Source organism: Gloeophyllum trabeum (assembly GCF_000344685.1).
Source record: "Gloeophyllum trabeum ATCC 11539 unplaced genomic scaffold GLOTRscaffold_00002, whole genome shotgun sequence".
In the NCBI taxonomy this organism is placed as follows: domain Eukaryota; kingdom Fungi; phylum Basidiomycota; class Agaricomycetes; order Gloeophyllales; family Gloeophyllaceae; genus Gloeophyllum; species Gloeophyllum trabeum.
Window position 1 is genome coordinate 1,507,589 of NW_006920411.1, and position 10,811 is coordinate 1,518,399.

Genomic DNA, 10,811 nt, shown 5'->3' on the forward strand with positions numbered 1-10,811 from the left:
CCACAGGATGTCCAGGAAAGCCCTGGAAATCAATGATAAATATCACGATTGATATCAACCTCAGACACCGCCCATCGGTTCGGCCCAGCGACTGTCACAGGCAATGAATGCTGGAAGCTCTGACGGCTATGCTGCATTTGTGGATGACCGTAAAAGTCCTGGGTATTGGCAGCGTTCAGATGCGGCCGGGGTGGGGGCGGGGTGTTAACTGGGTATGAAGGGTATTGTGAAGGCGTCGGGAGCATGGATTGCGGTCTTAACGGCTCCAGCCTGTTGGGTGTAAATGGGAAATTGGTTGGTTCGCCGTATATTGATGCCGACGACGAGCGGTTGCTGGACCAATTGGAATCAGATATTGTGTATGACAAAACAATCGCAGCGCTATACGCACGTCTGACCGACGGATTTCCTGCGCGGGGTGGGCTGCGCTGGTGACATATGGGCTTGGACAGCCGACCTAATGCATGTACCATTAGCGACTATACGAACCGCTATCATAAAACGTACTTGTAGAGCGAGGCTGCATTCACACCCGTGGCGAACGGTTCCTCCTCCATAGGCACCTTGCCAAATGTACTGGCCTTGGTATAGGCCACAGCAGGGTTGAAATCTACTAGAGGTGCCGGGGAGTTCCAGACCGATCCCCTCGACGAGGGCGTGTAACTCGTCGAAGGCCTAGGACTCGGTCTGTTATATGGCCTTCTCGGGGTAGCCAGACCCTGAGAGGATGACGAGCCCTCTGGTCCTGGTGAGGGAGACAAACTGAAGGGTCGGACCTGCGTGTTCGCGGGTCCATGGGCCTGCCAACCGGACGGTTCCAGTCTTGGGGAAGACAACGGGGATGCTATCCTCGAATCCGTGTCCCGCCAGGCTACATCCTGCACCCTAGGTGCAGGGGCAAATGGAGGTGGAGGGATTGAACGGACATCATAGTCGTCGTCCTCAGGTACTTCGTGTACCGAGCGATCATGAACAGACGAACCCGACCGACTCGACTGGTAACTCGGCGCAGAAGGCTGGCGCTCCTCATTCCGCACAACGAGCGCAAGCTTGCGCTTCTCCTCTGCAGCCGAGGATATTGAAGGAGTTTTCTTCTTCTTCACGATGCGCAGGGGCTGGATGGCAGAGGAGGAGGCACCGGATCCGCCGCCACTTTCACCAGTACCCGGCGCCGACGCCCTCGTCGGTGACACCGGTGAAGAGGGACCGGCACCTACAGTCTGAGCAGCACCTCGCGCGGCAGCAGCCTCGAATGCAGCTTCGTCCCACTCCTCCCAAACCTCCTCGCCGTCAACGGCGCCCAGTGCGCCCTGGGAAATCGACAACGACTGCTGTACCGCCAGTGATATTTTACGATCTAGTTCCTGCTGCGACGCCTCGTACGCAGGCGGGGGAACATCGTCTTGCAGGTCGTCTTCGAACATGATGTTCGCGGTCGCGGTAGAGAGAATCGATGTCGGTGACACTGACAGGGACTCCCATTATTAGTGTTGATATGGGTCTGCCCCGTGAGCGCTACACAACAGCCAGGCACAGGTCTCCAAGCCCGAATACACAGCCTTCTGGACGACATGATTTCACACAGTATGCATTAGACGCCGGGGAGATGTCTCCGAGGCGCCCAGGTAATTACGCGGAATCGGTACAGATGTGCGAGGGAAGGAACAGATGACAGGCATGAGGCCTGCAACGAGACAGTCGGATTGTGGGCGCCCGTGTCACAGAGCCGGGGACTACGGAGTGTACACCCTCTCGCCGCGGTACGTCCGTCCGTTCTCGTCGAGTAAACTCTTCAGTTTCGCAGCGACACCCCGCACCCCTTCCCGACAGCCCTCCATGCCCTTCCAGGCGCCAGATACGTTCCAGCACTCGGAACATGCTTTCGATGCCTCGTTCACGGTCTCGAGCTCCAGCTCGCCCCTGGCGTGCAGGGCGACGAGGACATCGACGAGTCTGTGGAACCCCGTCGCCCATGTTGTGATGCCTGTGTCTGGGTTCATGCTTGTGTCTGTGAGGAGGTAGGAGGACGAGAGACCGAGGCATTGCCGGAGCATCCTTTGGTCTATGGTGCCCTTTTCCCGGGTCATCCGGCCGAGGACGCCGACTACAAACGCGCCATAATCTGTAGCTGGACTGCGACCTGCCTAACACACCACGTTCAGATATCACTCGAGACACTATACTTGATCTGTGTGGCTCACCTGCATCTACTGGACTGATCAGATAGATCTATAAGTGGTCCTCGTGGAGGATCATGAAATGACTGCCAAGATACGGGATATCAGCGGGCAACAAAGACGGGTGGGCTACCATCGCGTACCTATGTCGTGGGCGGAAGAGAGGGCATAGAGTAGAGGCATGACATAGCGAGCAGTGGGAAATGAAACAAACTGCATCACACCCGCCGGGCGCTTGTCATAATTGACAGCGCGGCTGTTGCCGATAGCTTCGGTTGATCCAACCGGGCTTCGTCACAGCTTCGAATTCCAGCGGCAAGCAAGTCGTGGGCCATGTCTCTCGCCAGACTCCTCCAGGGCATCACCCCGCCGCCTCCTGTCGTCCCCGCCGAGTACAACGGCCTCGAGTACAGATGGAAGAACTTCGTCTTCAGGCCAGCCGGTGTGTAATGCTGTAAACGTTCGACTGTAACGTTCGTTGACATAACTCGTTGGAAGAATTCAAAATCGAGGGGTTAGCTGCGCTGGGTATCATCCTCTATCTTGTCTTGTTCTGGATTGGCAAGAACAGGAATGCCCAGCGTGCAAGCAAATGGTATACGACGGACAGCACACAACTCTGTTCCTGAGACTAACCTGCCACTGTAGGCTTGATGCCCACCTGCCCTTCCTGTCTACCCAATTCTCAAAGCCCACGAATGAAGGCCTAACCCAGGACGGATACTCCGACTTTTTCAACTTCTCCACCGGCCGCCGCCGTGTCGAGCGTCTCCATACCGTCTTCAAGCTCCGTCCCCGTCATGATCCCGTCCAATACCTCGGCCAGATCCTGTGGGGACTCACCGACCTGAAGTACAATCCCAAGGACGAGATTCTGCTTGACTTTGAGCTGAGCAGTGGCCCCGATTTTGTCTGGGCGGTTGTTGCGAAGGATGAGCTGGAGGAGATTAGGAAGGAGCGATGGGACCTTGTAAGTCGGTTGTTCTCAATGTCCGCGTACCTGGACCTATGCTCTTGCGCCGTATGTCATCTAGACATTCACCAAGACTACTGACAATGCCGCACTGCCAGCGTCCCTGACTGTCATGTCTGGTAGGTCAAGGACACAGCCGACAATTTCCCGCTCAGCGCTTACAGTGCCCCATGACTAGAATTTGCGGATGTCACGGATAACCTTCTCAAGCCAATCAACAACTTCTCACTCGTGAAGGCTCTGAGCGACCCGGAGATTCTGCCTTACTTCCGCTCCCTTTCAGTGGGTTCCATCCCAATACGGCCTCCTCTATCGGAATTCTAGTGCTGATACCGTAGCCTCCTAGATCACCGATCAACCCCAGACGCGCCCCAACTCGGCGGGTTACACTCGGTCAAAGCACATCCTGCTCGCGCTAAAGGCTCCTCCTCCTTCCTCAGCACAAGCCACCCTCCCCATCGTCTCCGCTGCCTTCAAACTCATCGACAATCTCGATAGGGCTGTCACAAATCTCCGGCCCGAAACGAGGACCAAGCTTAGGAAGGTCAGAGAGGAGGTAGACAGGGAACTCAGGGTCGCCGAGGAGAAGGAGAAACAGGAAGAGGTGTGTTGGTTGAGGATTCACACTGATCAGTCTCTTATCAAGCGCTAGGCTATCGAGAGCAAGCAAGCTGCAAAGAAGAAAGCCGAGGAGGAGAGGCTCTCTAAACTCAGTGCAGCTGAGCAGAAAAAGGTATGTGTGCGTTCAACAGTCTGCGAGACGCCGCTCACCTGCGCCAGGCGCTGGAACGCGAGCGGAAACGCAGTATCCGGAAAAAGCAAGGGAAGATGGTCAGAAAGTAGTGGGGTTCTGCACATGTGCTGTCTGATATCCACGAATAAACTATACCTCCATATACTGTACACACTTGCTTATGCTACAGGACAGTCCCGCAGGAGTCAACGTGGATAATGAAGTCACTAAGATACCTGAAGAACACAAGAATCCAAGAAAAGAAATCTTAAGATTCACCGGATCTGGGGGACGTCGGAGACGTAGGCGGATCTTCGTCAGACTGCGGGTGGGCGGGCGCGTCCGACTCATCTGTCGACGTCCTAGCCTTCACTTCTTTGGCCTTCCCCTTCCCCTTCGTCTTGGCCGTAAAGAGACCCCACTGACCAGCCCAGCTATTGAAGAGGTTCAGCAGCCAAGTAGGCTTCATACCCTGATGAGCCACAACGTCCTCTTCTTCGTACGGCGGGTAGAGACCGTACTCGTCCGGTAATGCGTCTTCTTCCTCCGCCTCACTCTCTGTCCTCCCATATCGATCGACCAGCCTCTCTCTGCCGTCTAGCGTCCACTGCAGTCGATTGAAGCGGCCATGGGCGCCGTGTACACCAGGGGGCAGCGGGCGCCCACCCGTGCCGAATACTTTTTCTCGGAGCTGCAGGACCTTCCGCCTGGGTGGTAATGCCATGTACCATAGCTCCGGCACTCGGAATTGCGCAGATTCGTAGGATAGGGCGTGCGTCTCTTGCACCATCGCATCGACCTTCGTACGTTCAGCGTCAATATCGGCGATGACTTGGGCTCTGGCTTCCAGGTCCTTCAGCGCCGCCGTATGGGACCGGTAATCCTCGCGTAATTGTGCATTCGTTTCCGACAGCGATCTTGTGATCACCTAACGAGTAGTGTTAAACTAGGCGAACCAAACGGAACACCAATTCGTTTCGCTGACCTGTAGACAATCAAGGACGTTGTGCAAGTGTCGCTCTCTACGCCGCATGATCAGCATCTGTCCGCACAACTCGACATCTATCCTCAATCTGTCGAGTGGTAAGATGCGAATCCCTGCAACAGGCACGGCTCCATCGAAGCTACGTGATCTACGACGTAACTTTGTCAATCGAATCCCGCTGGCATCAACGCTGGGGCCTACCTCCGGAGAGTCGGAACAATCTTGTGTTCGCCGACATCCAAGTCGTCCCGGGTACCCTCCACAAAGAACTCGCCGTGCTCACTTACTCTGGCTAAGCGTCCGCCGCGAAGGAGTCCTGATCCTTCTCGCTTGCGCCTCCGTTCCCGCCTTTGCTCGTCCTTACCACTCTCTTTTCCGCTTTCCTTGGCGCTTTCTCTGCCGCTCACCTGCTCATCCTCATCCATGATTCCTCTGGCACTGAGAGGGTCTGACCAGCTAACGATTCTGCTTTGGTAGTAAGGCTTCGTAGAGGGACGCTTCTGATTGAACTCGGTGATACGTCGCTCATAATCGGAAGTGGATATGCTAGGTGTGGAAGAGGTTTCGGTGCGCGGTAATTGTCCGATAGCAAGGAGAGAACGATTATACTGGCCCTCAGCTACATGTGATTGACTGAAGATAAATGCAACCTCCAAAAGGTAGACGTTGAACTCACGAGTGGGGGAGACCTGACCACTACTCAGTACCTCTTCTTCGTCAGGATCTCTGATATATAAATGCTAAGGATAAGATATAGGCAGGTACGCGTCCACTTACGGTGAGATAACTAGCTCAGGCACTTGCAGTGATTGCGGCTTCGAAGACGAGGGCGAAGTTTGTTCGCTTTTTGCTTTGCTGAGATCTACACTATGCCTCTTGCGACTGAGCCTGTTATGGGCGATAGAATGGGGCAAGGATGAGTGCATACTTGCAACATCACAATCCCTCACTTACGCCGCCCATGACTCTATCTTTTTCTGGACTCGACCACCCCAAGGTGCGGTGAACTTCTCACCGTCACTATCGGAGCTTCTGCCATCTGTCTTTTCATCTCCTTCGCTACCAATGGAATCCTTCTTGCTCCTTTCGTTGGTCAACACCGGTTCAGGGGGTCTTCGTCGTTCTTGCAAGACAGATACTCGACCAGTCCAGAGCAACCTCAGACTGGTAATCCCTTCCTTCTTGTCTCCACTCACTACACCTCTCACGAACAGGGCCATGTCGAGAGTAGGGTTGATCGCCCAGCCCCCGGCATCACCGGACAAGTGACCGTCTCCGCCTGAAGCTGCACTGCGTATGTCAGTTGTCAAGTCATCCAGCTTATTGAGAAGGACTCTGTGGACTTTATACGAGTCCGACTGCCTTGCTTTCTCGTACGAGTGAGATATAGCTTCTATCACAGGCCGACTGAGATACAACACCGAGGAAGATTGGGACCCGTCGCCAGGTGGGCTGCCATTGGTCGCGGGGTTGTTATGGTATGACGAGATAGAGAGGTTGGGGGTCGAAGTCAGTGAAGTCGCCGACGAGCCGTGTCCGTGATGAGCACGACCACTAAAGTGGTATTGTGACAGTCCAGTAATAAAACCTTCAGGATCGAGAAACGGATCTTTCGGTATCATCTAGTCATCAAAGCACCATGAATACTTATATCTATAACGTAAATGGGCCATGACTTACATGGTTAAATCCAATGGCCCTGAGTTTGTTGCGGACCGTTACGATGAGGCTCAAAAGTGCAGATACTACGGTAGGGTCGGCCAGTCGTTCCATCGGCTTCAAGTGTCGGACATTCCGGGTAATCCCCAAGGTAGTGATCAGATCCAGGTTCTGACGTGATCACCAAGTCAATCGGGGATAGCACTACCCACCTCAACCCCAACCACGGCCTCTCCAATCTCCAGGACCCATCGTCCGATGCCGTCTGCGGTATCGTCGCACAGTAATCCGTCAATTTCCCTGCACCATTTATCCCTGTCTCTTCCATCCGTCTGTACCGCATCATACATATTGCACATGGCAAGCCCTGCCTGAATGAACTTGACCAGTTCAAGGACTGTAGGATTGAACAGCGGTGCTGATCGTATCTTGGTAGGGAAATGATACATGGATACAAAGCGGTCCTTCGTAGTGTCACTGACAAGCTATCAGATCGACATTCGGGGACCTCGGGCGGGATCATACCTGGGCTCCTCCAACGTTAAAGCACTCCGCCCGCTGCAACCCATACGAAGCAGGTTGATGTTTGTGTACAATTGCTCTTGGATATCTAGAAAATTCCCACCGGGGATGTGCACGATTGTGAAGTCAGACCGGAAGTTCGCCAGAGATGTTACCATAAGCGTCCCGTCGTCTGTCTTTGAGGAGAAGTAGTTCAACGAAAAGGTATGTCAATATGATGACTATCAGAAGAACAGACCTCTTTAGGCCGGGCACCGTCTCTGCGGAGACCGTGTAAGACACTGTCCCACTCTTGCTGGGCTTCGGTTTGTGATAATGAGGCAGATGGGCTCAGCGCTGTAACGGTTATCTACCGGCATAACCGACGATAGTGAGGAGCTGCCTCAAACATCCGGATAAAGAGAGACCACACTTTGTGCTCCAGGTCACCTGTGTAGACCGTCAAGACAGTAATTGGTCTTCTTTCTACGATCCTGATACCAGTTGTTGCTTAGCAGTAGAGATTGTGCTCATAAGTCCAATCAAAACACACCATTTCTCGACGACATACAGTTGATACCCCGCGAGCTCAATCTGTTCCTCAACAATATCAAACCTACATTTCTGCCCCAGCCAAAGCTCGCCCGCGTATTCCGCTACAGTAGACGGGTCGGGCGAGGATTGCAAGGACGTTGAACCCGACCGTGATCGTATGAGCTTAGACCCGGAGTGCTTATGCCTTGATCGTGGGGATGCACTGTTGGACTGGCCGTCTGTACCATTCGCCGTAGCGACAATAGGCAACTTAGGGGCTCGCACAGTGGGCATTAATAGTCTCCTCGCTGGCACATTCAGAATCCCTGCCATATTTGCTGAAGGCACCATAGGGCTGAGAAGAGGTGAAGAGGGCACTGACAGCGAGCGCGACGAAACATGGCGGGGGAATGGAGACGACGGGCCTGTCAAAGGCGAAGACGGTGGCGGGGACCTATGCGAGGCTGAGCGTGTCGGTCTTTGAGTCGTCATAGTTGCCAGTGTCGGTCTCGACGCGTTCGACGCCATCGAGGCTGCGGACGTGCCACCCTCGCTGTATTTCCTTTTCAGGCGTACTTATGATGAAGGCGGGACGGAGATGAGAAAGTGCAATCCTCCCTACAAAGTTAAGGACGCAAGTCGCTATAAATGGAAGGTCGAGACACTGTGCGGTAACCCCGCAGCGTCGCGAAGGACTTCGTCTGAAGTCGGGGCGACTCGCTTCGGAATGGGAATCCTAAGGCGGTGAGGAGGTTGTGTACTCACTGCAATTCATTCGTACACCGGTAACACCACCTCCCATGATCATGAGAAGTTGAATGGTTTTGTATATCAGTACACATGTAGTTTTAATTTTTTGAAACTGAACCCCAAAGTATAATACCAAGTGAAGGCTTTGTGTATAGATTCGCCCTTGTCCGGACTCAAAGTGCCACAATGTCATCAATATCGGTGCCTTGCAATGATTGCATGATGAGACAGAGAACAAAAGAAAATTTCCAAGTTGCGTTACGGAGTGAAGACAACTAGAATCATCACAAGTGAAAAATATTGTCCGTAGGTGGGATTGAACCTTGAGCTCACATCTTTGCATCTGAAATAACCCATCACACTAACCGCTGCACTAGCGACACACTAACAATATTAAAAAACAAGATAATATGTTACTCGGGCAACCGTCTGGGCGCATCCGCTGCAATGGCTCCGCGTCCACTTTGCGAGCCGCTGCGCGACTCGCTTACATAATCTGCGTCCTCAACTTTGTAGGGAGGATTGCATTTCGTGACGGAGATGCCACCGGATCAAAGTGTTTCGAGGTGCACGAGCCCCTGCGAACCGGCTCAGAAACAAGCTCCAAGGGGACAACCAAACTCAAGGGTCTGCGCAGCTGATTGTCGTCAGTAAATAGGATCTCACCGCCACGATCCGTTACTCGAGATCAAAGAAGATGGCGGTTTCACCCTGTGGTCAACGCGGTTATGGAGCATGTCGTCGTTTGGTGGCACAGAAGTCTCCTATAAAAGCGAGGGCAGAAACCCGGAAGGAACCCCAAGGTTGAATCCATTCTCTGCCTCACTCTCTTTTTCGAGCCCGGTGCTCCTGTCCTACGCTTGTCCTAGCGACTGAACGATTTTTATTCACGTCCAAGTAGTAACTAAACCCACCCATGGTCCAACTCAGTTCAGTCTTTGCTGCCTTCTGTGCTATTTATGCCGTCTCTGCCGCCCCTACGCCCCTCCAGAAGCGTATCGCCCAAACGATCGCTGACTCCACTGCTCAGTGGGAGCAAGCTTGCGTACGTGCAGTCAAGAGTATGATTCCCCCAGGTGTACTCACGAGAGAGTTTGTACCTAGTTGAAGGCTGGCGGTGGTCAGCAATGCAACCCCATCTCCCAAACCGCCTTCACGTCGCTTCTGGCCGCAGGCAAGAACTGCGACCAGCAAGATGCAGCCGATCAGATGATCGACCTCGCCAAGCAGCTCAACAACGACGCTGAGATGATCCGCCTGGCCCAGATATTCGTCCAGCAGCCGCGGAACGCCCCTGACAGCTTGCAAGTTCCCTACTGCCAGACGGCTCCCAAGAACGAGGAGTTGAACGGACTTTTCCACTGCCAGTTCGCTGGCTCAGACTTCACCAAGTTCAGCGGTGATCAGACTGGCAACGTCCCTCTCGGTCTGACCGCCGTGAACCCTCCTGGTTCTTGCCCGGCCAAGCCTGACGGCCCCGTGCCTGACGGGGTTCAGCTGAACACACTCGTTACCAGCCCCGGAACACCTGGGTAAGTGGTTCCGGTGTTGCGGCAAATTATTCGTGTTTACGTATGTGTAGAAGTTCAAGTGGCAACTCTACCGGTGAAGCCTCTACTACTGCGTCTGCCTCCGCGTCTGCGACTGAGTCTGCTTCGGAGACGGAGTCTACGGCCACCTCTTCCGCCGCCGCCGCCAGCTCCGCTGTAACTGGCAACTCCGATTCTGATGGTGCCGCAGCCGGAAACAACACTGGCTCCGGAGGTGCTGCCGCCAGTGGAAGCACCAAATCGTTCACTCTCAGCAACGGTCAGGAAGCACAGAAGCAGAATGCCCAATTCGCTACCCTGTCCGACTCGGATTCGTGCACTGATGGCGAGAGCGCCTGCGTGAACGGTGGCTTTGCCCAATGTGTCGGCGGCAAGTTTGTCACCACCCAGTGCGCTGGTGGCACTCAGTGCTTCGCCCTCCCCCTTGTCAACAGCGCTGGCACTGTGAGTGATACCAGTCTCGCTTTCTTGGATTGGTTTCTCATCTCTTCTTTTAAGTCCATCACTTGCACGACGGAGGCTGATGCCACCGCCCGTATTGCCGCAACTGGCGCTACGGGAGGTATCACTGGGAGCAACTAAGGGGGACCTATCGGGTCAGGTGCCTCTTGATGGGGTATCTGGAACGGAGCCGGTTGTTCAGGAAAGTGACAAAGACGTGAATGCTTACCTTATCTATTTACGGGTAATGTACAAGCTAAGTAGCCCTCCCTGCCCTGCATGGGTTGCGCATGGAATGAGATGCAGGTTCACCCATTTATGTCCAATTGAGCTGAGTATTGAGGCGCGAATGATTAACGATAAATCGATGGCCGCAATTCGCTCTCATGAGGCACGATCGCGACGCTCATCGACGTGACGTTGTGACAAGCATGTGACGACCGCGTTTGTGGCAAAGATAGTTGACTCGTTGTTGTCCGAGTTAGCTGGCCGCAAGCTCGCCGTATAA

At 54.0% G+C, this 10,811-nt stretch overlaps 5 protein-coding genes across 5 annotated transcripts; 2 read left to right on the forward strand and 3 right to left on the reverse strand.

Moving 5' to 3' along the window:
* Positions 1-29: 29 nt before the first annotated feature.
* Positions 30-1,437, reverse strand: GLOTRDRAFT_136179 (uncharacterized protein; the record flags this gene model as incomplete). The annotated part of the gene is made up of 3 exons (XM_007864106.1): positions 508-1,437; positions 392-457; positions 30-333 (listed from the first exon to the last, which is right to left on the reverse strand). Exons 1-3 carry the CDS (start codon positions 1,422-1,424, stop codon positions 30-32), a joined length of 1,287 nt encoding a protein of 428 aa, XP_007862297.1. The 5' UTR covers positions 1,425-1,437.
* Positions 1,438-1,578: 141 nt separating this feature from the next.
* On the reverse strand, positions 1,579-2,245 carry GLOTRDRAFT_70539 (uncharacterized protein). The gene is made up of 2 exons (XM_007864107.1): positions 2,202-2,245; positions 1,579-2,144 (listed from the first exon to the last, which is right to left on the reverse strand). Exons 1-2 carry the CDS (start codon positions 2,205-2,207, stop codon positions 1,734-1,736), a joined length of 417 nt encoding a protein of 138 aa, XP_007862298.1. The 5' UTR covers positions 2,208-2,245; the 3' UTR covers positions 1,579-1,733.
* A 265-nt stretch (positions 2,246-2,510) lies between these two features.
* On the forward strand, positions 2,511-4,237 carry GLOTRDRAFT_70542 (DUF1682-domain-containing protein; the record flags this gene model as incomplete). The annotated part of the gene is made up of 8 exons (XM_007864108.1): positions 2,511-2,619; positions 2,676-2,772; positions 2,826-3,147; positions 3,212-3,269; positions 3,329-3,432; positions 3,497-3,754; positions 3,803-3,883; positions 3,931-4,237. 8 exons carry the CDS (start codon positions 2,511-2,513, stop codon positions 3,991-3,993), a joined length of 1,092 nt encoding a protein of 363 aa, XP_007862299.1. The 3' UTR covers positions 3,994-4,237.
* On the reverse strand, positions 4,152-7,856 carry GLOTRDRAFT_70544 (uncharacterized protein; the record flags this gene model as incomplete). The annotated part of the gene is made up of 12 exons (XM_007864109.1): positions 4,152-4,811; positions 4,869-5,016; positions 5,070-5,487; positions 5,545-5,594; positions 5,646-5,756; positions 5,823-6,490; positions 6,549-6,644; positions 6,740-7,004; positions 7,053-7,225; positions 7,288-7,398; positions 7,462-7,522; positions 7,582-7,856. The coding sequence occupies 12 exons, from the start codon at positions 7,854-7,856 to the stop codon at positions 4,152-4,154; spliced, it is 3,036 nt and encodes a 1,011-aa protein (XP_007862300.1).
* A 1,011-nt stretch (positions 7,857-8,867) lies between these two features.
* Positions 8,868-10,444, forward strand: GLOTRDRAFT_114005 (uncharacterized protein; the record flags this gene model as incomplete). Its single annotated transcript, XM_007864110.1, has 4 exons — positions 8,868-9,357; positions 9,417-9,844; positions 9,904-10,306; positions 10,361-10,444. The coding sequence occupies exons 1-4, from the start codon at positions 9,229-9,231 to the stop codon at positions 10,442-10,444; spliced, it is 1,044 nt and encodes a 347-aa protein (XP_007862301.1). The 5' UTR covers positions 8,868-9,228.
* Positions 10,445-10,811: the final 367 nt, after the last annotated feature.